At 36.2% G+C, this 22344-nt stretch overlaps 1 protein-coding gene across 2 annotated transcripts in view; it reads left to right on the top strand.

Annotated features, from left to right (window-relative positions):
* LOC150093190 (guanine nucleotide exchange factor DBS-like) overlaps nucleotides 1–22344 on the top strand; it is a 450940-nt gene that overhangs the window by 298479 nt on the left and 130117 nt on the right. For both annotated transcript variants that reach the window (XM_090413275.1, XM_090413276.1), the window contains 2 exons: nucleotides 5001–5070; nucleotides 21854–21949. In XM_090413275.1, the coding sequence (XP_090269401.1) occupies nucleotides 5001–5070; nucleotides 21854–21949 (166 nt within the window). The remainder of the gene's footprint in view (nucleotides 1–5000; nucleotides 5071–21853; nucleotides 21950–22344) is intronic.

Raw genomic sequence — 22344 nt, 5'->3', positions numbered from 1 at the left:
TGCATAAGTAAGGTGACCTCGTTACCTCCAGTTGGTGAAAGCGATCATGTGGTATTGACTTGGGAGGTTGCAAAATCTGTGGATTTTTCTATTAAGAAGGGGTATGTACGGAACTACAGGTTAGGCAATTATAACAAGCTTCGGAGTGAGCTTGCAGCCATCCCATGGCAGAACATATTGCGAGGGAAAGATGTTAGCAGTGCTTGGGATAAAATCAGTGGGTATCTGAGGAAAGCAATATCAGATTGTGTCCCCATGGTCAGGAGGTCAAACAAGGCAGGCATTAGATGGATGAGCAGTAGTATCAAGCTTGAACTACAAAAAAAGAAAATGTTATGGAGAATTTACAAGGAGAAGGGCGATCAGGACACCCATGAGCAGTACAAGGCTCAAGCTAGGAAGGTTACCAGCATAGTAAGAAAAGCTAAATCAGATTATGAGAAGACCTTAGCCAAAGAGATCAAGGGTAATCCCAAAGAGTTCTTCCGCTATGTGGCAAGTAAGAGGAAGAATGACTTCGGAAGGATAACCTTAGTGGGTGCTGATGGTATTGAGGTGACAAAATCAGATGTAATAGTTGAGTTACTGAGTGATCACTTCTCAAAAGTCTATCACCCAAGGGAGGATATCTCTATACCTATAGCAATACCTAATGTGAGAATTGAAGCTAAAGAATCAGAGGTATTAAATATATTGCGAAACTTAAATGCAAACACTGCAGTAGGCTTAGATGGAATATCAGCTCGGGTGTTGCGTGAATGTGCAAATGAATTGTCAACCCCTCTTACCTGGATATTTAATTTAAGTTTGAACTCTGGTATGGTCCCTAGGGAGTGGAAGTTAGGCAAAGTGGTTCCTTTGCATAAGGGTGGCTCTAAAACTGCAGTATTGAATTACAGACCAATCACCATCTCAGGAGTAGTGGTAAAAGTATTGGAAAAGTTGGTTAAAGACAAAATTCAAGAATGGGTGGATCAGGATATGATACTCTATAGAGGCCAACATGGTTTTGTTAAAGGTAGATCCTGCCTTAGCAATCTATTAACTATCCATAATAGAATAACATCAGAGTTGGACAAAGGAACTGGCTACACAGTGGTACTTCTGGATTTTGCTAAGGCTTTTGACAGGATACCCCATAGAACACTGTTACGCAAATTGTAGCAGATGGGAATGGATATTAAATTGGTGATATGGATAGGAGAATGGCTCAGGGAGAGATACCATAAGGTGGTGTATGGAGGAGCCGAGTCCAGAATGAGGCAGGTGACCAGTGGTGTGCCTCAGGGCTCTGTACTTGGGCCAATGTTGTTTAATTTGTATATAAATGATATAGGAAACGGCTTAAAGGGAGATATTCAGTTGTTTGCTGATGATGCAAAGTTGTGTAGTGCAATAAAAAATCAAGCTGATGTTGAAAGTTTGCAGGAGGATTTAAATAAGCTGGTAAAATGGGCAAAAGAAAATGGATGTCAGTTCAATGTGGAAAAGTGTAAAGTCTTGCATTTTGGGATTAAAAGATTACCAGCTGTGTACTACATAGATGGAAAGGTACTCCAAGAGATTGATGAGGCTAGGGACTTAGGGGTATTGGTAGATAAGGAGATGAAGTTCAGAGGACACATTGCTAAGGTGTCCAAGATTGCACATAGGATTACTTGGTTGTTGAGGAACACACTGACATCCAGAGATAAAGAGGTTATTATTCCCCTTTATAAAGCATTGATACTTCCACATTTGGATTACTGTGCTCAGGTCTGGTCACCTGGATTCCTTGGAGATGAGGAGGCTGTGGAGAGGGTTCAGAGAAGAGTGACCAAGTTGGTGAGTGATATAAAAAATGCTCCCTACATTGATAGATTGAGAGCTTGTGGATTGCAGAGATTGGCTGATAGGCGAAGAAGAGGGGATATGATAGAAACATTCAAATTACTAAAAGGTTTTTATAGGATTGATGCAGGGGAAATGTTTCAGCTGTGTGATAGTGATGGAAGAACAAGAGGTCATCTCTGGAAATTAAAGAAGAGAGTGGTTAACAAAGGTGTCAGAAGAAGGTTTTTTGCCTGGAGGGTGGTGAATGAGTGGAATTCATTGCCTGACTTTGTTGTGAGCTCTTCATCTGTAAATGAATTCAAGAAGAGATATGACAGATATTGTTTTGCTAGTTTGGGTCTCCCGCGATGAGTCTACTGACTCCATGGAGATACCCGTAATAATAATAATAATAATAATTAAATTATAGCATAATAATAACAACAAAGACTGTTGTTTCTAGCTTTGGTTCTCTGTAATTTAAAGTAAAAAAAAACTAAGGGGATAAATATCCTTTGTTGTTTTATAGCCAGTAAGCGAAACTAAAGATCGATAACTATAATCTATAAGTTTCATGCCGAAAAACTATCGGCATGAAAAGTGTGGAGCAAGCTCCCTCACTATTCTTGATATTTTCTCATAATGTAAAACACAGCTCCTAGGAGATGTAATACTGTCATTACATTATGAGGAGAGGTCACTACTCAGACCGGTTTCAACCATTTTTGAGGTCTCATCAGTGAGTAGGTAGACCTGGAAGATATCAAAGCTTAGTGAAAAGAACTTACATACCTTCACTATATGAATGCCATAAAGGTGTAATTATATTTTAGTTAAGATAAAAAGCCAAATGGCTAGTTTTCTGGCACCTTAATATAGAAAATAAGGGGATAAACATCCTTTTATAAAATAAGGATGTTTATCCCCTTATTTTCTATATTAAGGTGCCAGAAAACTACCATTTGGCTTTTTATCTTAACTAAAAAAAAACTAATAAAAATGGCAAAAACTTATCTTTTCTTTTGCTGCTACCTCTTAATGCAGTGGACTCTGACCTCACCCTCTGGCTTCTTTTATAATTTTTTTATTATTATTATTATTATTATTACGGGTATCTCCATGGAGTCAGTAGACTCATCGCGGGAGACCCAAACTAGCAAAACAATATCTGTCATATCTCTTCTTGAATTCATTTACAGATGAAGAGCTCACAACAAAGTCAGGCAATGAATTCCACTCATTTACCACCCTCCAGGCAAAAAACCTTGTTCTGACACCTTTGTTAACCACACTCTTCTTTAATTTCCAGAGATGACCTCTTGTTCTTCCATCACTATCACACAGCTGAAACATTTCCCCTGCATCAATCCAAAAGTTAAGATTGCATCGGCCGAGAAAGGCCGAATTTTTCAAGATCATTTTTTTTTTTATCTAATTCATGCGATCAATCCTACTATCCCATAGCATTGAAGAAGGCTGCATTCACCCATTCCACAAAGATGCAATAAAAGTCGTCATCAAACTATCAGTCATCTCTAAAGTAGCAGAATGTCATTAACATTCAGCTTCACTTCTTGGAGGCCTATCGGTATCGGTTCAACTGCTCTAGATCCACTGCAGATATCCAAGCTCATACCACCCACATTTTAACAATCCATAGTTTAATGCAGCTGCTAAACAGCTTTCCTTCTTCATTAAACAAATCTTGAAGGCTCAAATGTTCCAAGATCTTCCATAACCTGTATCTTAAACATTGATTTCCTTGCCATATTCCAATGAAGTGAAGACAGCCTAGTGTAAACTTCAGTGCCATGAAAATACAAGCCTATTTTTAAATTGCAAAAAAAATTCATTTCATCTCCTGCCGGCCTGTGGGTTGGAATCCTGCCATGGACATGGATGTTTGTGATTGTCTGTGAAAATACTAGTGGTGGCAGTGGGCAATCAATGGTGTAGATGATGCAGTTTGCTGTAGTTGGTGGATTAAGTGGTTGAGATGGAGAATTATAGATTAGGTGTCCTCCCTCGATGAGCCTTTGGATTCCTTGGCAGTGTCACGTAATAATAATAATATTAATTCCTTTAATAACTAGCTCACCAGACACGATCAGGTATCTTTTATTGGGCTGACATTTCACCTGTCATTCCTGGCACAAGTGCATCATGTCTGTATTCTCCTCAGCCTCCAAAAAATTGGTGTCCTTTTCTGCTTTATGATATTTTTCATCTGTTCAGCTACTTTGTGCAAATCCCAAAATCTGCACAACTTAGAATACTGTACTTACATTTAGCGTGGTTCACCATAAACCTTCACATTCTTATATTATCAAAAAAATTTTGATGTGGTTCAACTCTCACAGCCACATTTTTACCTGCCATCTCAGAATGCCAAGAACCTTTTATTATAAAAGAGTTTGCACCATGTGAAGTAGGCAAACTGGATAGAGACTGTTTTTCTGCCTTACATTTCTTCCACATACTTCTATGGGTGCAGTTCCCCTGCATCGTCATCTCTCTTGCATGTGCTTTCCTTTAAACTTAAATGGAATGAAAGTGGCAAAACAGGTTTGGAACAGCAGCTGTTCAACATCCATTTACAATCAAAATGCTAACTCACGAAACCTGCTTCTGCCCTTTCATTTCATTTACTTCTATTTTCTGGAATGGCCTTCTTCACAAAGTGTTTCAAAAGGCTACAAGATTCAGCTGAAAAGAATATTAGATCCCTTCTCCCTTAACTCCTTCTCACACACAACTTTGGTGTTGTATAAGGGTTCTGTAATAACATCACATGTCAAATTGATATACATTATATAAAAAAAAAATTCAAAAACTGCTCATTTTTATTTGATATTAATATCTTCATCCTTATTTCAAATGAATAACTTTATGCTCCATGAACTCTTTCCATACAGAAAGGTAGTCATTTTGTTCTGCCATCATTAGAAGAATAATGATATAGCAAATGACATCAACACATGGAGTTGTTTCATTATTAATTCTAGTTATAGAAAAGGCCAAGAAAATTCACGCAAGTGTTAGAATAATTAAATTTTCACTATTAAAAGTTATTTGGAATTTGGATAACTAATAGCTCATTGAGCACATATATAGGAGGGCTTATAAGGAAAGAAAGCTTCACTTCATTTCATAATAGTAATTATAATTAAAGTTTTTTTTTCCTGTAGTGTCTTCCTGAAGGACTTGCAGAATTGTAGTAATACTCCAGAACTGGTTGGACGATGCTTTGTTCAAAAGGTTAGCATAATTTAATTTTCATTGTTTATTGTATTTGTGATAATGAAAAAAAAATGCTGAATATCTTATCTTAAAATAATAATCATTTTTCATTGCTGAAGATGAAACATATATATCAGTATAGTATAATGGCTTTTTTTTGTATTAGTTAATAATACAATTACATCTTTGAATAGTATAATGACTTTTTTCATGTTGAATGACAAATATTTGATCCCTTGTTCTCTTTGAATTATGTTGGAAATATTCCATGGCCAATCCTTAGCTTTTCCCATGATCAGGTTGAACCACAAAGTCAGTTTCAGAATGCATTATGATGACATTTCAGTCAACTCAGTTGCCTGAAAACTCACTGAAGTGTGATTAATGCACGTACCACATTGATATGTTAGTTTGAAAAAAAAACCATAACAATAAAATAAATAAATAAATCTAGAATATCATATCACATCTAGAACATCACATTTAAGAAGTAGCATCAGTAGAACTTGTTATAGACCCAGAAATAAAATGATATGTTTGTGTATGAATGCCAGTAGTATCAAAAATATGGAGAAATAAATTGTTGCATTGATTGAGTCATTCAACATGACTCAATCAATTGGTGGAATAAGTGAGGAATGGTTGAATGAGGACATCCTAAGGATGGAATAGATGGAAAAGTGGGATGTTTTTCTTGAAGATAGAAAAGGGCAAAAAGGGAGGTGGAATGTAAATGTAATAGAAAAGAAGTTATGCCCATGCAAGGTAGAGATGCAAGGGGATAAATAATGGCAATGGTTTTGAGACAATATGATGTAAGGTAGGGGTAGATAGAATGAAATACTTGTGATGTTGCTATCGACTTGGTAATGTGGAGGACAGTGTGACAATGAATGTATAAATAAATTAGCTAAGCAAATAGGAAAATAATGTGTGATTTTAATTGTGGTAATATAAATTAGGATGGTAAATAGCATCTAGAAGTAAAGAAAATGAATTTTTTTTTTAGTTTTTGACAAACAGCTACGTACCTTAGGCAGTATGTAACTGAAGGCATGTAAGGATTGAGGGTCTTGGATTTGATAATCTCATCAGAGGATGTTATTTTAAATGAGGTGTTGAATCTCTCTCTTTGATTGGTGAAAGCGGCTGTGAAATGATTACCTGTGTGGTTGCCAGCCATATGAGGAGTGCTGTGAAAAAAGGATATATGTGGAACTTTAAGACTAGGGATTATTGAAAAGCTCAGGAGACAGCTTGCAGTTGTATCATGGAGTGAGAGAATGGAAAGGAGATCAGTGCTGCTTGTGTACAATTCAAGAACTATCTAGCAGAGGCAATGGGTATTAAGAACATCTAAGCACTGATTAGATGTTCTGCAGTCTCATCTTTCTGATCGCATAATCTTGTCTACATGCAATCTATTCTCTTCTCATACTTCTTCCCAATTTTGCATCAGCAAACAGTTGCATATCTCAGTTAAGCTGGTCCCAATGTCATTAACTTACAAATTAAACAATAAGGGTTCCAAAACCAATCCAGCAGTAACCTTCCTCTTTTTATTATTATTATTTTATTCACATGATTGATACATGGTCAAAACGAGATCAAGATATCATTTAAACAATAATTTGACTGGTGACACAACAATTCAGATTCTAACCAAGAATCTAAGAATAGTCCTTCATATTTATCAATTTAGCGACACAAAAGTGTTGAAAATATTATTTTACTGATTAATAATAAAATAATAACTTCACGTTTCGACGCAACAAAAAAAAAACTACTGAACTACTTAAATCAGTTAACACGTGGCCGGAAGAAACAATTAAAAAATTAATATGTCAGTATGCCCGCGTGCACAGAATTTATGGCCTGCCAAAGGTACACAAAACAGACACACCATTACGTCCAATTGTGAAAGGAATCGACAGCCCGAATTACCACTTAGCCAAAAAATTATCGGCCACACTCAAGGAATTGGTTGGTCATTCCCCTTCCTACATAAAAAAAAAATACACAACATTTCATAAACAAAATTAAAAACATTACACTCAATGACCAAGATATATTAGTCAGCTTTGACATAACTTCCCTTTTCACCAATGTCCCAATCAATGATACTATCTTGCTCTTACAGAACATATTTCCACATGACATCATGGCCCTCTTTGGCCACGTACTCCGCTCCATATATTTCGTGTGGCAAAACAATTTTTACTTTCAAAAAAAGGGTACAGCTATGGGCTCACCACTTTCATCCCCAATAGAAAACTTTTATATGGAAGACTTTGAGCAACGAGCTCTAGAGTCGGCGTGACTAAAGCCCAAAATTTGGCTCAGATACGTTGACGATATTTTCGCCATTTGGCCTCACAGCCGCGAAGCACTAAATACATTCCTTAGCCACCTGAACAAACAACACAAATGCATCCAATTCACCATTGAAATAGAAAAAACAACTCTCTTCCGTTACTAGACACACTCGTCACACATCTTCCTTCGGGCTGTCTCTCCTTCTCAGTTTACTGCAAACCTACACACACACAGGCCAGTACATACACAAAACTTCTTATCACCACCCAACACAAAAACTAGGGGTCATGAGCACCCTTAAACACAGAGCTCAAACTATTTGTTCAAATGAACAAGCTCTTAACCATGAATATGAGACCATCAAACATACCTTTACAAAAAATAGATACAGTATAAAAACCATTCACAAGATCCTCCACAAAGATACCACTAATAACAAAAAAAGATTTCAAGAATGCTATTGCTATACCATATGTTAGAGGCATTTCCGTAAAAATAGACAGAACACTACACAAATATAACATCAAAACCACCTTTAAATCCCCGACAAAATTAAGACACTTATTCAGTTCTTCCAAGAATCCTCTGCCACACCTAGCCCACCCAGGGGTTTACAAAATACAATGCACATGCAGCATACCATACATAGGGGAAACAGGGCGAACCATCCCAATCAAAAAGGATGAACACAAACGAACACATAAAATACCTCTATTTTGGAAAAACCGGCTTTTCTGACCACGCATTCCAAACATACCACAGAATTGATTGGAAAGGTACCAAGTTCCTACACCGCACCAAAACCTGGTGAGCGGAAATTCAAGGAAGCTTGTGAAATGCTCAAACATGATCCGAATCTGAATAAAAATGATGGTCTAACCATTCCAAGAATGTGGAGGACCCATCTGCAACCTTCATAGCAACCAAGGAAAAATCTCAATACAAGAAGTTCTGGTGAAGTTTTTTTTTTTTTTCCCTCTCCTGAACATTCAATAGCAACCTGTACAAATCCAGAAGATAATCGTAATATAACAATATGAACTGTATAATTCAGAAGAATCCTAGTACGTGAGGACTTTGGCAGAGTTTATTGTAGTTTTTATTGGTAATTTTTTTTTATCACTAGAGGGCAGGCTAAGAAAAAAGATTAGTTAACCACGTAGAAATGAAAATATGTTTTCATGAAAGCAGCTAGAAATGAACATGTGTTTTTGCTAATTCCAAAGATTTGTAGTGATTTTAGGATCCAGGAGTGTGGGAGGGAATCTTGCTTTCTTATAGTCTATCCATGCCATGTGTAAGTTAGATTTTCATCTTTTTGAATTTCTGAGAATCATTTTATTAATAAGGATCTGGTCTTTTGTTCCTCTAGATTTTTGAAAATTGCCTTTTTGTTCAATCGGCTAAATCTCATTATCTGATTAGTGGTATATGGAATTTGCTATGATTGCAGTGTACAGCTTAAGCATAGTTGGTAGGCATGTTATTGGACGATAGTTACTTGGGTCTGCACCCTTATCCTTATCTTTCATGAAGAGAAAAGTGCACCCAAATATCATCCGGTCTCCACTGAGCCTGACTACAACAAATAATTAAATTGTTCTGCCATTTGATCATGTAGACTGGTTAGATGCTTTAAAAATCCATGTAGTTCATCTTTGCCAGGTGCACTCCAGTTTTTTAATTTTCTAGCTTGTACACTGACCATTTCTTTAGTGATAATGACATTTTGCATTTGTTTTTGTTTCATTTCTGATTCTATTTCCTTAATCCATGAGGCATCTTTATTGTGTTCAATAGGATTATCCCAGATTGACTTCCAAAATGTGAGTGTCTGGTGAATGATTGTTTGCATTTGTATTTCTCTGGAGAGAATGAAAGAACTGATGTTGGTTCTGTCAAAATTGCATATTTTGTACATATTGGTTTATTCTTGCTTCATATCTTTTAATTTTCTGTACAGTTTCTATAATTCTTTGTTTTAGATTGTCTTGTTGGCCAAATTATATGTTTTAATCAGTTTGTTTTTGATGTTATTATTTTTCAACCATTCTTCTTTAAAACTCTTTAAGTTGCTCAGATCAGCTTGAGGTTTGCTGACTTTTTGTTCCAACTGGATTTTCCATGGTGCAGATTGTTTCATCCTCGGCTTTTGCAGTTTGCAACCAAGCTTCACTGTAATGATATAGGCTGTGCTGTATAGGAGCTGATTTGTTTCCTTTATACTGTTTGTTGTGATGGTTTAATCACAGCATTTGCATTTAATAGGAGCTATTTTAGCTTAGATATGTAAAGCTTTTAATGGTGATAGTCTTGTACGGTCATTTATGGAGTTCATATGTTCCAATATCCCTGACTTCATTTTACACTGCACTTCTTTCAAAACATTCTGAGGTATGTCATCAGCTTGATGATTACTGAATTGAATTCCGAAGTTTGATATAGCTACCTCCTGATGATTTACTGTTACTGGAGTTATTGGTTTATTAATTAACTCTTGCAGCTCAAGTTCAGTAAATATTTTGTTACAGAAAATGAAATTCTTTCGGTTCATAAGTCTTTGTTCAGCTTTCTGCTCTGTTATTGCAGATTCTGGGAATTTTTGTTTCCAAATTAAATGCATGCACTTTCTAAAACCTCGTTTTTCTGCTGTTGATCTGTAAAAACATTTCATAACTTCTTTGTTTTCTTCTACAGTCCATTTTTTACGTTTTGGTTTCTTCCAGTAGCTTTTCAGCTTCCTGCTCTGATTGCCAGCAAGTAGAGCTGGGTCCTGTAGCCCAGGATCACCAACATCTGTTGCAGTCCTTGATGACCTGGGCATCGAGTGATCCGGTATGGATCTCTTCTTACTTTTCACCGTTAAGATGGGGATGGAACACTGTTAGTCTGGCTCCTCAGTTGAGACTTGTCTGACAAGGGTGGCCCTGCTGGCAGCTATGCTACCACCAGAATAGCTCTCAACATCACTGAAGCATGCAATCCCCCACCACCGCAACAAGGCTGTGTTCCTTCAGGGGTGGGTATTATTATTATTACATCCTCCATGGAGTTGACAGACTCATTGTGGGAGGTTCATTCAACTGACAACATATTTATCATATAAAATCTTAAAATCTTAAACACTCCTTGCATTAACAACACATTCTGGTAATGCATTCCATCTACTGACAATTCTCCATGTAAAAAATCAACTCCTCGCACCCTTCTTCACCACACTTTTACATAACTTCCAGGAATGACTTCTGGTTCTTCCCTTCTCACCTTCTACTCTTGTATAATCCCCTCTGGATTAATCTGATAAAATCCTCTCACCAACTTAAATGTCTCTGTCATATCACCTCTCTATCTCCTATCCACCAAACTCTGCAGTCCACATTTCTTCATCTCTGGACCCTCTCCAATGTCTCCACATCACATTGAAAATCAGGTGACTAGATCTGAGCACAATAGTCCAAGTCTGGTCTGGCCACTGTCTTATACAGTGGCACAACCACTTCCTTATCCTTGCATGTTAGTGCTTGGGATAGCACTCCACCATACACAACCTGCTAATACTTATCTGATGACCAATCAGCTGTCCAAGTCACTAGTCAATTATCTAGTGGCAGTTTATCAAAGGCCTTCGAAAATTCCAAGTACACCACTATATATATGTACACTGTGAATTTGTCACCTTGTAATAGATAAGCAGATTGCTAAAGCATGATCTTCCCTAACAAACCCATGCTGACCATCATAAAGAATACTGCTGTTATCAGCCTCTTCCTGAATCCTGGTCTTCACTAACTTCTCTAACACTTTAACATAACTCCAGAAATACAGATCAGCCTATTATTTGGTCTTAGTCTTATCTTTCCCTTTGTGAAATGAAACAATTTTTATCCCTTTCCATTCCTTTGGAACTTACTCTGTTGCAAGACTCATGTTAAACACTTGTGCCAAAGGTGCTGTTAATTCCCTGAAACATTCCTTCAAGATTCACAGCAATATATTGTCAAGTCCTACTGCTTTATTAGCATCAACTTTACTTAATTCCTCATGTATCTCCTGCTCATTCACCATCAGTTCCTCCTCCACCATACCCTCTATGCTCCAGCTTCTCATGATGTTACCTTCATGAGGATGAAATACACCAATAGACTGCACTGATGAAATGATAAACTGCTTATTGAATGCTTCAGCTATATCCTCTACTCTGCATTGGCAAGCAGTCTACCAGTGTCATCAACTAGCATCATCTTCCCATAGTCATTTTTTCTTCAAATTGCCACATATTGAAAGAACTCACTAGCTTTTTCTTAGTTTGATTGGCTAATTTCTTCTCATACTGCACTTTTTCTGTCTTTAACAACCAAATCACCTTCCTGGCTTGCTCTTTGTACTCTTCATGCAACTGATTATTACCAACATTCATCTTAAGTTGCCTCATAATGTTGCCTTCTTCTTCTTCCAGATTCCATGCTTAATGTCATCATCTATCCATTTTACTCCTATTTTATTTATCCTTTTCACCTTTGGAATACACTATCTATCCCAATGGCTTTAACAGGCCTTTAAGGCCCACAACCTTCCAAGCATGCTTGGATTTCGTAACCGAAATACGAGGATAGAATGGTCACTCCTATGCCTCAAGGTATTCTTGGCTGTATCCCTGTGTGTTCACGGGGCCGGTTTGTCTGCTTGCGGGATGAAAAACACCAGATAAACTGGCGGAAAAAACCCTACTGCCCGCGCCCAAGACCGGCTAACTTGGCTATGGCTGAGGAAGATCCTTCAGCTCCTCACGTCTCCGACGGGAATCGAACCTAGGACACTCCTTCCCCAGGCATATGGTTGCGAAGCGCAAAGCCACTAGGCTAACCGCGCGGACCTTTGGAATACACTGCCGCTGTTAAATAGCTCTTGATCACTGCTCAAGCAGCATCGGTCTCCTCTCCACTACTCCTCTTTTCATGTTATAGCTCATGGTTATCTCCTGAGCTTTCATAATCACCAGTCTTGTAGTCTACATATAATCCCTTCATTCTCATATGACTGGCTACAACCAGGTGATCACTTCATGTTCACTCTTACCAACCAGGGCAAGATTAGACACTCCATTCACAATCACATCCTCTGATGATATAACCAGATCCAACTCTCAACCCCTGTTGAAAGTTTATTTTCCACTTGGTTAGAGTATAATAAATTTAGTTTAATCCTTTATCCAAGTGTGAGCAAACAAAGTTTGCGCCTGAAAGTATCTTCAGGACTGGGTTAAGGTGGTACACCTAAATTTATTAATCTCAACCCCTGTGTGCCCTCCATTACATATTGCCTAAGATTATATAGTCCCTTAAAAACTCAAATTCATCCTCCTAATTCCCTGATGCCATTCTTCATTATGATCATTATTGCCATAATTGAAATTGCCCATAATAATCACCCTTTGCTTGCTCATTAAGAAGTTGCCTATACATTTCTTCGTCTCCACCCTCCACAATCTTTGGCTTATGGCAATACTCAACCAGATATCTTATTCTATCAACCTCCACCTCACACCATTCTGCTTCAAAACTACTGTCACGTTTTAACCCCCCCACCATATCTCAATCTAGTATGGACATCATTCTCCTGCTATCATCAGCAGCACTCTTCTTCACTTCTTGCCCTTCCTATCCTCATTAAAAACATCATATCCTTATGTTTCTATTTCATTCTCATCCAATCATGTTTCACTTATTCCAGTTATTTTCAATTGGATGAACTCAGTCAATGCAGCCATTTCGTTTTCCTTATTTCTGATACTCCTGGCATTCATAAATAAGCATAACAATTCATTTCTTGGTCTGTAACCAAGTCCTCCCCATACTGTCCCTCATCTGTGACTTCATACTTGCTGCTGTCTGCTCACTCTTACCCTTCATCCGATATACTTTACCCAGACTCGGCTACTCCCATGTATTCCAGGCCATTCCATTTCTGTGCTGACCATCCCCATATATGCATTCATTTCTGCTTTCAGAATCCACTCTCCTTTCATGTCTCTCCTGACCTCCCTGGTCCATCCTGTTTCCTTGTTCAACTTGCATTTCTGTTCTCACATTCTCATTATATGCAAATAGAACATAAACTCCTGAGCAAGGGTGATCTTAGACAAGCATATAAGATAATTAAACAAATTAAAGGAGGATATAAGCCTGGGCTATATATATATATACACACACACAGATGGTAGGGAAACATGTTAACAAACAAAAAAATAAGATGGAGAGAATATTTCCATGAATTACTTCTGCAACTGAAAATTATATATCAACTACTACTATAGAAGAGAAATCTGTAGAGGCTACTATCAATTCAAGAGCTTAGTGATTTAGTAATTACTAAATCTACTAAAGTTAGCTGGCTATTGCAGACGTGGAAGAGATCAGGCCTCACCACGTTACTCTCCTCTATCCTATAGTTGACCATGGAGAAATGGAAATATCTTACACGCTATGCTTTGGAAGTTGGAACCTCTGCAACGTCCCAAGCTGTAAACAGTTACAGGGAAAAATACACTGAAATGCCGAGTAAAATGAGCACTGCAAATGCACTTCATGATGTCAACTTAAATCCGAAAGGAAGGTCGGCATTTGATATTCCTCGTTTGAAAACAAGAAACAGTCTTGAAAATTGGAACTTGGAATGTGAGAACATTATATAAACTAGGGAATTTTGACAACCTCATACAGGAAATGAAAAGACTTAAAGTTGATGTGATAGGAATTAGTGAAACAAGATGGCTTAACACAAGAAAACTAGAAAAGATGGCTTTATATTTGTATATTCTGGTGGAGAGAAGCATGAATATGGAGTGGGTTTGATGATTAAGAAAGACATCTTTAAATCTGTAATGGGGCTGTGGCTCATAAATGAAAGAATAATACTTATTAAATTAGCCATGAAGCCTTTTAACATCATAATTATTCATATTTATGCCCCTACGATGACACACAATGATAAAGAATTAGAAGATTTTTATAATAATTTACAAAAATCTATAGAATATATAAAATCAAATGAGATACTCATAGTGATGGGTGACTTGAATGCAAAGGTTGAAGAAAGCAAAGAAAATCCATTTGTTGAAAAATTTGGATTAGGCAAAAGCAATGAAAGAGGTGAGAGATTGATACAATTCTGCATTCAAAACAACTTATGCATAATGAATACTTTCTTTCAATATCCAAAGTGCAGACTATATACTTGGACAAACCCAGATAACTCTATAAGAAACCAAATAGATTTCATAATGATAAATAATAGATACAAAAATAATATAATCAACATAAAAACATACCCAGGTGCTGATGTAGGTTCAGACCATAACCCTGTTGTGTCTACTTTGAAAATTAAATTAAAAAACATTTCTAAAAACAATCATACTGAAAGACTTGACAGTTCTGAATATACCTGACAACATAATGGTATTTAACTCAGAAATTAGGAAAAAATTAGATCATATAGGATATAAAATAGAAGACAATATATTTGGTAACACAGAGGAAATTGAAAACAGGTGGTCATATTTTAGAAGTGCAATATATGAGACAGCTAACGAGGTTATTCCAAAAATTAAATACAATAAGAAAAAACCCTGGATGACTGAATCAATACTAGAACTTATGAATGAAAGAAGAAAAAAGAAAAGTACCCAACAGTATAGAATACTCAGTAAAATTATAAAAAATGAATGCAAGAAGGCTAAATGAAAAATGTAAAGAAATGGAGGAATTGGACAAGAAACACAACAGTAAAGAAATGCATAAGTCAATCCAAGTTCTGACAAATAAAAAGAAAAATTTCAACCATAATCTTTATAGAAAAGATCAAAATGGAAAAATGCTACTAGAGACACAAGATATCATAAAAAGATGGAAAGAATATGGAAAAGAACTGTTTAACTCTGATCGCACAGAACGCAGCAGATATACAAAATATGAACCAATTACATATGAAGAAATAGAATATGCTCTAAGTCAAATGAAAACAGGTAAAGCACCAGGCCTTGACCAGATCCCTATTGAATTGTTAAAGAAGGTAAATGAAAACATACTTAATTACCTCAAGGTTATTTTTAATATCTTTGATACAGGATATATCCCTGATGATCAAGTAAATCCATCTTTGTCGCTTTTCCCAAAATTCCAAGAACTTTTGAATGTTCAGAATATAGACTAATAAGTTTAACAAGCCATGTTACAAAATTACTACTGAGAATAATCCTAGAAAGAATAAAAAAGCACTTTGTCATAGAAGACACTCAATAAAATTCCTTCTTCTTCACAAAATAAAATAAATTCCTTCTCTTGTACAAAGGTACAAGAGAAGGAATTTTCAATTTGAAAACATTATGTGAAAGAAGCCTTGATAACCAGAAAAGCATATATCTTTGTTTTATTGATTAATTACACCAAAGCATTTGATTCAATATATCACAAGAAATTAATACATATCTTACAGAATAATGGGTTAAAAGGAAGAGATCTACGCATAATTACAACTATATACCGGAATCAAATGGCCTCAATAAGATATAAAAATGCATATTCTGATAACTTTGAAATCAAAAAAGGAGTAAGACAAGGATGTGTCATATCACCCTTACTGTATAATATATATAGTGAGCAAGTTTTTAAAACTATTTCAGAACTGAAGAGTGTAAAAGTCAGGGGCAAGAACTTCAACACCTTCAGGTAATCAGATGACACTGTCGTTATAGCTGAATCTGAAGATGATTTTCAAAACTTAGTCACAGAAATTTACAACAGAAGCTTAGACATGGGATTAATTATTAACCTAAAGAAAACAAAGTGCATGATTATATCAAAAGAACCAATCAATAAGAAACTAAACATAACTGTTTACAAAAAGAAAATTGAACTGGTTCAGTCTTTTATATATTTGGGATAAATGTTTACAGACAGAGGAAATTCCCTTAAAGAAATAAAAAAAAAAGAATAGAGATAGCAAGAAAAGCCTTTATTGATATGAAAACTGTTCTAACATCCAGAGACACAAGAAAAAGATTAATAAAATGATATATCTGGTCAAGCCTTCTCTACACCAGTGAAACTTGAAAGAAGTAGAAAAAAAATTGGAAGCTTTCAAAATGTGGACCATCAGAAGAATGTTGAAAATACCATGGACAGAGAAAAATGATGTTTTAGAGAAAGCAAAAGTGAAAAGAACATTAATGAAAATAATTAAAGAACGAAAAATTAAATCTTTTCTGAGATCTATACATAATTGCAAATATATACTGGAATCAAATAGCATCAATAAGATATAAAAATTGGTTGACAGAAGAGGATATAATAACAGGAATAGAAGTAGTAGGGTACAGCATTTTTCGGCAGGATAGGAAGGGAAGGCATGGTGGTGGAGTACTGCTTATGATAAGTGACGACTTATGTCCTCTAAGAGTGGAGGCTTTGGAAGGCAGTGACACTAATGATGTTGAAAGCATATGGTGTGAGGTAGAGGTGAGTAAGACAGGATATTTAGTGGGATGTTGCTACAAACCAAGGAGCACAGAGGGTGGAAACCAGGAGATGTTTAGACAGTTCAGCTTGGCGAGTGCAAGAAGAATGATTGTTATGGGAGATTTTAACTACAGCAGTATAAATTGGGGAGAGGAAGATGCATGTAGCAATAAGGGAATGGAATTTCTAGAATTCTTGAGGGACAAATATCTTAGGCAACATGTAATAGAGGGAACAAGAGGTTCAAGAGTTTTGGATTTGGTGATAATAACTAAGATGACATCTCTCCCACCAGTTGGAGAGAGTAACCATGTGGTTTTGACTTGGAAGATGAATAGACATGAAGGAGTATCAAAAAGATGGGAACATATGTGGACTTATAAGGCAGGTGATTATAATAGTCTTAGATAAACTTAGGGAAGTTTCATGGAGGGAGGAATTGAAAGGCTGGGATATCATTGGTGCTTGGAAAATTGTGATGGAATATTTGTTAGCAGCAATATTAAGCTGTATTCCACAAGTGAAGAAGAGGACACAATTTGGTGTAAAGTGGATGACAAGCAATATTAAACAAGAATTGCATGTGAAAAAGAGGCTATGGAAGATAAGGAGACGTGTGAAGAGCAGATGCATGAAGAATATAAGACACAGACCAGAAGAGTGACTAGTATGGTAAAGAAGGCAAAACTGGAATACGAGAAGACATTGGCCCTAAGATTCAAAGAAAATCTTAGGGAACTTATTAGCTATTTGGCCAGTAGTAAGAGAAATGATTATGGAAAAATGACATTGTGGGATAAAAATGGGAATAGAGTGAATGATGTAAAGGACATAGCGGAATTGTTCAATGAACATTTTATTGATGTATTTCATCCTGGAGGAGTAAATCTTAATACTAGAGGGATAGGGCAGGTTCGAGATTTAGAGGTGCAGGAGGAGAGCGTGTTCCAAATACTGAGTACTCTGGATGTCAGTAAAGCTGTGGGACTGGATGGTATTTCACCACAAGTTTTGAGAGAATGTGCTAAATAACTGACAGCGCCTTTGACCTGGCTTTTCACTGAAAGTCTGGCTATGGGAAAAGGTGCCCAGGGAATGGAAGGAAGGTAAGATAGTGGCATTGCATCAGGACGGTAGCAGACTGGAAGTGTCTGATTATAGGTCAATTTGTGAGTCATCAGCAATTGTTAAGATCTTGGAGAAATTAGTTAGGGACTGTATACAGCATTGGGTAGATGAGGGTAATGTTATCTGTGAGAGTCAGCATGGATTTGTGAAGGGGAGCTCTTGTTTTAGTAATTTTCTAGCCTTTTATAATAAAGATACAAGAGTAGTAAATGAGGGGAAAGGCATATACTGCAATTTTCTTGGATTTAGCGAAGGCATTTGACAAGGTGCCACATGATAAGCTGATATTTAAGCTGCAGCAAATGGGTTTGGATGTCAGGTTGGTCAACTGGATTCAGGATTGGCTGTTCAATAGATATCAGAGAGTTGTGTATGGTGAGGCAGTTAAAAGGAGGCAGAGGGTTACAAGTGGGATCCCACAGGGCTCAGTACTGGGACCTATATTGTTTAACCTTTATATCAGTGACATCGTCAGTGGATTGCAGGGGGATATTCAGTTGTTTGCAGATGATGTGAAGCTGGGAAGAGTTATTAGTAATAGTGCAGATGTGGTAGCCCTTCAAGAGGATTTGAATAAGCTGGACAAATGGGTAAATGAATGGGGGTATCGGTTTAATGAAGCAAAATGTAAGGTCTTGAGGTTTGGGACACATAGATGGGATACTGCATACTCTGTTGGAGGAGCTATACTGGAGGAAGTAGTTGAGACAAGAGATCTGGAGTTGATGATTGATAGAAACCTGAAATTCAAGGGACATATTGCAAACGTGGTGAAGGTAACACAGAGGATTGCTGCAATAATGAGAAGGATGCTGACCTGCAGAGATGAGTTATCATTCCATTGTATAAGATCCTGATCAGACCATACTTACACTATTGTTCTCAGATTTGGTCTCCAGGATTTGAAGGGGATAAATTAGCTGTGAAATGGGTACAGAGGCAGATAACAAAGATGGTTTCAGGACTGTACAATGTTAGTTACGAGGATCAACTGAGGTAATGTGTACTGCAGAGTTTGGTGTACAGAAAATGGAGAGGTGATATGATCAAGGCTTTTAAACTGTTGAGAGGCAGTTACAGGTTAAACATTGGGGAGTTCTTTCGCTTGGTCGAATGGCAGGAAGGAGCGATGACAAGGAGCCATCCCTAGAAGTTATGAAAGGAAGCTGTGAGCAAGAGAGTGAGGAGTGGTTTCTTTGCATGGAGGGTGGTTGAACCATGGAATGCATTGCCCGAGAGAGTGGTTAAAGCATGAAAGGTCAATGAGTTCAAGGAGTGGTATGATAGACTTTGTGTTTCCTAAGAAGGACTTCCAATGATGAGTCCTTTGACTCCATGGAGGCCTAAATAATAATAATAATATTTTGGACATCTAACTAGACAAGAAGTCATTCAGAAATTAATATTAGAAGGGAAACTGGATGGAAAAAGAGGGAGAGGTAGATCCAGGAGAATGTGGTCTGAAGACATTAAGGACTGGACTGGCTTTAATTACCATAAATGTTCCAGAGTAGCAAAAGAAAGAAAAAAGTTCTATGACATGGATGCCAACCTCCTTCTAGGGGATGACACTTGAAGAATTACTAAATCACTAATTAATAAATGAATTAGTAATTAGATTCTGGTCCCTTTCCTTCCGAGTTGCTGAAAGCAAGAGGAAAGGGACCAGAAGACAAAATGTACAAATTTATTTTAACCACATGAAAAAAGAACAAATGCCAAAAGGAATTGGAAATAGTTTGTGGAAATTATAGAGGTATTTCTTTTCTATATACAACACAGTGGTGTAGCTAGAGCTTTTGCCGCCTGGGACAGTCCCTGAGTTTGCTGCCCCCCTTTCAATACACACTACACAACAAAAAAAGAAGTCAAAACAGCGTATAGGGAAATAAATTAAAACATTTTATTTATTTTTGAACTAAAACTTTAATTTCAACATTCTAAAATGTTATTTTTCTTGCTTTTCTGTTTGCAAAATCGTTGATGACATTGGCAAAGTCTATTTCATAATAATGTAGGTAATTCTTAATATATTTTATTTAGAAAAACTCCTCTCACAACTAGCAACACCTACAGCAATTGTGAGGAAAATTCGCAGTAGTATTACAATAGTTGGAAATGAGTTCTCGAGCCTGTATTTTAGAGTTAACTGCAAAAGTTCAAAAAGATTCAAAGTGCTGCCCGGGCAGACCTCCCCCTCCACTCTTCCTTAGCTACGCCTCTGATACAACATGCAAGTATTTACCTCTGTTTTGAAGCACAGATTAAATCCGTTTATGAAAAAGATAAATGGTATTGACCAAGCTGGTTTCAGGAAAGGCAAAGGTACAATTGATAAAATACATATAGTTAAACAATTGGAGACGTTTTGGGAATTTGATGTTAATATTCATTAGATTTTTGCTGATTTCCAACATGCACATGACAACATTAATAGAGAAAAATTATATGAGGTTATGATACACCTTGGAATACCAGATAAGCTAGTGAAACTTACAAGATTAATTATGTAATATTCAGAAGTGCAGGTTAAAATACAAAATGATTTAACAGATCTCTTTACAATAATTCAAGGATTTAAACAAGGAGATAGCTTAGCTTCAGTATTTTTTTAAACTTAGTTTAAGAATACATTATTCACTTGTTGCTAATAGATATTAAAGACATGCTGATAAACAATTCAGTGCAGATTGTAGCATATGCAGATGACATTAACATCATGTCAAGAACCAAACAGAAAGCAGAGGAATCATATTTGGAATTAGAGAAATAAGCATATGAGATAGCACTAAAAATTAATCAACAGAAAACTAAAATAATGATACCAGTCAGAAGCAGTTAACTGATACAAGTGTGAAAATTGGGAACCTTGAAAAAGTGGAACATTTAAAATATTTAGGAGTAATGATCACAAGCCAACCAAATGAGATGGTAGAAGTGCAGAATTGAATAAAAAGGAATGATTAAGCTTTTTATTCTCTTTCGCATGTATTCAGTTCAAAAATAATCATTGGACGACTTAAGTACAAATATGTAAATCAGTAATTTGTTTAATTATTACCTGTAGGTGTAAAACTTAGATTTTTATGTCTAGGGTAGAGAATTTGATTTCAGCTTTTGAAAGAAAAATCCTTAGAAAACTATTTGGTCCACTGAATGATAATGGTCTCTGGAGGATCAGATATAAACATGGGTTATGTCAACTCTATTAAAAAAAAAAAAAAAAAAAAAAAAAAAAAAACTACAATATCTAGTTTAGTAGTTCAAAAAGTTGCAGTGGATAGGAGGTGTTTTATTTTTGCTATTGAAAATGACAGTATTCATAAGAAGATTATAAATAGTAAAATTCTTGGTAAAAGACCAAGAGAAAATCCAAGAACGAGATGAATAGATACCATTAAGATAACATATTGCAGTGTCCAAACCAGAGAAGTAAGGTTTTGGAGGCAATAAATCCAGGTGGCCAAGGTTCAATTTGGACTGTAGAGCCATAGGAAGAAATAATGTAAAGATCATAATTATAAAGATATTCTGTATGTAAGGTTGTAAATATAAAATTACTGTTGATCTGTTTGGTAGTCCCCCCCCCCCCCACACACACACACAATATTTGCATTTCTATATCTCTTGCATACTGGAAAATATGAATTAAGAAAATAACAATTGAAATTGTTCATCTTTCATAAATTTTTAAAATATATTATATGCATTATAGTTTTAATACATTATGAAAACTATGGAGACAACTACTGTGTTAGGAAAGGATTATAGTTTTAAACTTGTTCATCAGATATTAGTAATTCATTTTGTATAGAATGAGACAAGCTTTTTCCTTTCTTTTTCAGAGAGAGACGTTTCACAAACTGTACAGCATCTATTGCTTGAATAAACCAAAATCTGAGTTCTTTTGCAGACTATGTGGAGATGATTCCTTTTTCAAGGTATGATTTTTAATGTCATATGTTTAATTGAAAGTAATAATTTATTGACCTTTAATTCTTTTTTTTATTTTTATATTTAGTTGTGAGACAGTAAGTTTAAAGATGAATTTTTATCTATCATGCTCTTTAATTTTAAAACATTTGGTGAACTTTAGTGTGCTTTAAACACCTCTGTAACTTAGTCAATTTCAACAGTGCTCTTCAGTTGGAAAGAGCTGAGTTCGAATCCTATCTAGGCATGAAGAACCTTTATCAGGGCTTTTTGATTGAAAGTTAACCAGTCTCTTATGGAAGTGGTAGGATTTTTTTCTCCTAGAAACTGAGGTCTTTCATCCCACAATCAAGCAACCCAGCCAGGAGAAAAGAACTGAACCACTTATCCTAGAATTTGGTTA

The sequence above is a fragment of the Typopeltis vanoorti genome, chromosome 24 (assembly GCF_054136105.1).
Source record: "Typopeltis vanoorti isolate ZY-2024b chromosome 24, IOZ_Tvanoo_1.0, whole genome shotgun sequence".
NCBI classification, from domain to species: Eukaryota; Metazoa; Arthropoda; class Arachnida; order Uropygi; family Thelyphonidae; genus Typopeltis; species Typopeltis vanoorti.
The sequence above is the reverse complement of the archived record's forward strand: the minus strand, read 5'-3'. Positions and strand labels throughout refer to the sequence as shown.